Here is a 5,075-nt window from a genome sequence, read left to right as displayed (position 1 = left end):
ATGGCTGGATGGCATCACTGATTCAATGGACATGAGTTTGAGTGAACTCTGGGAGTTGGTGATGGACAGGGAGGCCTGGCCTGCTGCGATTCATGGGTTCGCAAAGAGTCAGACATGACTGAGCGACTGAACTGAACTGCACTGAAGGGCAAGAAATGTAATGTATCTAATTGCTTTGGGTTCTAGGGAAAAAGGTAAAATGAAAACATGAATTATACTGTTGGTTTTCATATTTATTCATTTCATCATACACACATTTTAAGTACATCCATGTCATCAATGTTCTCCTAGGAGGTAAATGAAGTCAATTAAACTATTAAGCTCCCTTAATTACCTACAATGCTTTTAAATGTACACACATGAGATATTGATGCTAACAAGTTTATCATATTTAATAAATTACCTCTTCTAAGACATTCCATAGTTCCTCATCTGTATGCTTATTAAAGGGATCCAGATTTTTCCTCATTGTTCCAGTGAACACAATAGGGTCCTAAATACAACAAAATAGAGAATGTTATTACTGCAGTCTCTTTTCATTTCACTCCAATTTTTAGAGACCAGATTTAAAATGCAAAAAAAGAAAACAAACAAAGTTTACTACAATCATTAATAGTAAGGTTGCAAATCAGTTCAATTTAGTTCAATCACTCAGTCATGTCCAACTCTGTGACCTCATGGACTACTGCAAAACACCAGGCTGCCCTGCCTTCCACCAACTCCCAGAGCTTACTCAAACTCATGTCCATCGAGTCAGTGATGCAATCCAACCATCTCATCCTCTGTCATCCCCTTCACTTCCCGCCTTCAATCTTTTGCAGCATCAGGGTCTTTTCAAATGAGTCAACTCTTCGCATCAGGTAGCCAAAGTATTGGAGTTCCAGCTTCAGCATCAGTCCTTCCAATGAATATCCAGGACTGATTTCCTTTAGGATGGACTGGTTTGATCTCCTTGCAGTCCAAGGGACTCTCAAGAGTCTTCTCCAACACCACAGTTCAAAAGCATTAATTCTTTTGTGTTCAGATTTCTTTATACTCCAACTTTAATATCTATGCATAATTACTGGAAAAAACATAGCTTTGACTAGACAGACCTTTGTTGGCAAAGTCATGTCTCTGCTTTTTAATATGCTGAATAGGTTGGTCATAGCTTTTCTTCCAAGGAGCAAGTGTCTTTTAATTTCATGGCTGTAATCACCATCTGCAATGATTCTGGAGCCCAAAAAAATAAAGTCTCTCACTGTTTTCATTGTTTCCCCATCTATTTGTCATGAAGTGATAGGATTGGATGTCATGATCTTAGTTTTCTGAATGTTGAGTTTTAAGCCAACTTTTTCACTCTTCGTTTTCACTTTCATCAAGGGCTGCTTTAGCTCTTCTTTGCTTTCTGCCCTAAGGGTGGTGTCATCTGCATATCTGAGGTTATTGATATTTCTCCTGGCAATCTTGATTCCAGCTTGTGCTTCATCCAGCCTGGCATTTTTCATGATGTACTCTGCATATAAATTAAATAAGCAGGGTGACAATATATAACCCTAACATACTCCTTTTCTGATTTGGAACCAATCTGTTGTTCCATATCCAGTTCTAACTGTTGCTTCTTGACCTGCATACAGATTTCTCTGGAGGCAAGTATGGTGGTCTGGTATTCCCATTTCTTTAAGAATTTTCCAGAGTTTGTTCTGATCCACACAATGAAAGGTTTTGGCATAGTCAATAAAGCAGAAGTAGATGTTTTTCTGGAACTCTTTTGCTTTTTCAGTGATCCAACAGATGCTGGCAATTTGATCTCTGGTTCCTCTGCCTTTTCTAAATCCAGCTTGAACATCTAGAATTTCACAGTTCACTTACTGTCGAAGCCTGGCTTGGAGAATTTTGAGCATTACTTTGCTAGCATGTGAGATGAGTGCAATTGTGCAGTAGTATGAACATTCTTTGGCATTGTCTTTCTTTGAATTTGAATGAAAACTGACCTTTTCCAGTCCTGTGGCCACTGCTGAGTTTTCCAAATTTGTTGGCATATTGAGTGCAGCACTCTAACAGCATCACCTTTTAGTATTTGAAATAGCTCAACTGGAATTCCATCCATCACCTCTGCTAACTTCGTTCATAATGATGCTTCCTAAGGTCCACCTAACTTCACACCAGGATGTCTGGCTATAGGTGGGAGATCACACCATTGTGATTATTTGGGTCATGAGAATATTTTTTGTATAGTTCTTCTGTGTATTCTTGCCACCTCTTCTTAATATCTTCTGCTTCTGTTAGGTCCCTACCATTTCTGTCCTTTATTGTGTCCATCTTTGCATGAAATGTTCCCTCAGTATCTCTAATTTTCTTGAAGAGATTGCTAGTCTTTCCCATTCTATTGTTTTCCTCTATTTCTTTGCACTGCTCACTGAGGAAGCCTTTCTTATCTCTCCTTTCTGATACTGAGCAACTAAAACTAAAAATTAAATTTAAGCATTTCCCATTGCAATATGGGCACCCACTTACATCTATACTGCCAGTTTAAAAGGATATATTGAGAGATTATGCATGTTCATTTAGCTGTAGTAGATGGAAGAACAGAGTTTAGTAAATAAGAGTATTTCAGTTTGTTTGACATGCCAAATATATATCTCAAAATCATTAAAATTTCATCAAAGCTTATTGAATAAAAAGAATTATCTATTAAAACATGAATTGTGGAACTGACTGTAAAAGTGCTCACAGTAGATACATATGCAAGGGCAGATAAGAATCAAAGTAATAAAAACATATTATTATTACAGTATCAGGTACTACAGTACCTCTAGGCAATGAAGTAAATAACTTATCTTATAAATAATCATTATAAAGATGTGTACAGGCAGAACACTTCAGTGTAGAGATTTACAGTAGAACATAAAAACTTCTTATATATATACTAAATTTGTTGGCCTAAGTATATTCTTTCTGAAGGTACACAATTAAATCTCATTTAATAAGAATTAAACAGTTATAGGAGCCTGGTGTGCTACAGTCCATGACGTTGCAAAGTGTTGGACATAACAACTGAACAACAACAATAAGAGTTAGCTGGCACAGCAGAGTCAGAAAAACAAATGCTGTTTGTCAATATAGCATTTTAAATGGAGTACTAGCTTCAAACCTGTTTTTCATCATGGTATAAAGTTGATACTTTTAAAATGTAACCCTTCATACCATATTTAGTAGTAATTTTTCCCTTGTTACTACTGTAAGTTCATATTAGACATGTAACACAAAAATCGCCACTCTGAATCAGAGCATTTAGTGTAGCAAACTGATAATATCTCAATACAACTGCAAGCCTGAAAACCTGTCTTACTAGACCTTTTTATATGCTCCTGGAAGATAAGACTCTCATTATCTTACAAAGAAGCCCCACCCACTAATCTGATGCTTAAAACAGCCTGGGACCAAGACAAACATCATACAAGTGGTTACAAATGGGGCAGATACAGAACAACAGTTTTAATGATTTCAGTCCCAAACCAGGAAACTGTCCTCTGCTAATGTTTATGTAGCATAACGATAGCTGCTGCTTCCTTGAGTCCTAAAAGCTCTGTCCTCATTTCTAATCTAAGAATATTTAAGGTGCAGCTCATCTCCCTGTTTCAAGAATAAGGACTCAGAGTTGTTTAAAAATCTTAGTTTTCTTCTTCTTCTTCTTCTTTTTTTTTTTTTGTAATCCTGTAGCCTCTAAACGAGTTTAATCCCTGGCTCAGGAAGATCCCCTGGAGGAGGAAATGGCACTCCAGTATTCTTGCCTGGAGAATCCCATGGAAGAGGAGCCTGGCAGGCTACAGTCCATGAGGTCACAAAGAGTCAGACACAACTGAAGACACTTAGCAGCAGCAGCCTCTAAATGAACTGATCATCATCCATATCCAGAAGAAAGAATAGGGGGGAGAAACAGGATGGCGGAGGAATAGGATGGGGAGACCACTTTCTCCCCCACAAATTCATCAAAAGAACATTTAAACGCCGAGTAAATTTCACAAAACGACTTCTGAATGCCAGCAGAGAACATCAGGCACCCAGAAAAGCAGCCCATTGTCTTAGAAAGGAGGTAGGAAAAAATATAAAAGACAAAAAAAAGAGACAAAAGAGGGAGGGACAGAGCTCCGTCCCGGGAAGGGAGTCTTAAAAAGAGAGAAGTTTCCAAACACCAGGAAATACTCTCACTGCCGAGTCTGTGCCGAGCCTTGGAAGCACAGAGGGCAACATAACAGGGAGGAAAAATAAATAAACAATTAAAACCCACAGATTACGAGCCCAATGGTAACTTCCCCAGTGGAGGAGCAATGCAGACGCCTGCACTAGCAAGCAGGGGCTGGATAGGGAGGTGCGGGCTGCATCGCTTACAGTAAGGATCTGGCCTGAATGCTCCGAGCACTATCTGAGCGAACTAACTTGGGCTAGCAAACCAGACTGTGGGATAACTACCACGCAAAAAGCCAACCCTAACCTAAGACACCGCCAGGCCCGCGTACACAACAAAGGACTAAACAGAGATAGCAGGCTACAGACCATCCCCCTCCTGTGACAGGTAGCCAGAGCTGGAAGGAGGCAATCGCAGCCCCAGAGAGACATTATCTACAAAACTGTAAGCAGGCTTCTTTGCTAACTAAGACTTCTTGGGGCTCTGGACGGTCAACATCCGCCTGAGAAGGTGCGCCGGTTGTACACCCAGAAAACCGAGCGGCAGGGAGGTGATAAGTTGCAGCAACCGCGCTCACCAAACACCTCATCAACTGAGCTGCTCAGACCTGGGAAGGGCACAAAACACAGGCCCAACCGAGTCTGCACCTCTGAGGACTACCTGAGTGCCTGAACCTGAGCAGCTTAGACCTGGGAGGTGCATGCAGCCCAGGGCCAGCCTCGGATGGTTCCCGGCAGAACAACCTAGAGCCTGAGCAGCGTGGACAGGGAGGGTACACACACCATGAGCGGGGGCAGGCCCAGTGTGGCTGAGGTACTGCAAGCACACGCCAGTGTTATTTGTTTGCAGCATCCCTCCCTCCACAAAGCATGACTGAACAAGTGAGCCTAAAAAAAAAAAAAAAAAA

At 40.7% G+C, this 5,075-nt stretch overlaps 1 protein-coding gene across 1 annotated transcript in view; it reads right to left on the bottom strand.

Annotated features, from left to right (window-relative positions):
* Nucleotides 1-403: 403 nt before the first annotated feature.
* Nucleotides 404-5,075, bottom strand: part of LOC104985764 (multidrug resistance-associated protein 4-like) — a gene marked incomplete at both ends in the record, with an annotated part of 36,928 nt that continues 32,256 nt past the window's right edge. Inside the window, one exon of the mRNA XM_010836109.1 lies at nt 404-493. Coding sequence (XP_010834411.1) covers nt 404-493 — 90 coding nt within the window. The remainder of the gene's footprint in view (nt 494-5,075) is intronic.

Source organism: Bison bison, unplaced genomic scaffold (genome assembly GCF_000754665.1).
Source record: "Bison bison bison isolate TAMUID 2011002044 unplaced genomic scaffold, Bison_UMD1.0 scf7180017845618, whole genome shotgun sequence".
Lineage (NCBI taxonomy): Eukaryota > Metazoa > Chordata > Mammalia > Artiodactyla > Bovidae > Bison > Bison bison.
This window is presented reverse-complemented; position numbering and strand designations above follow the sequence as displayed.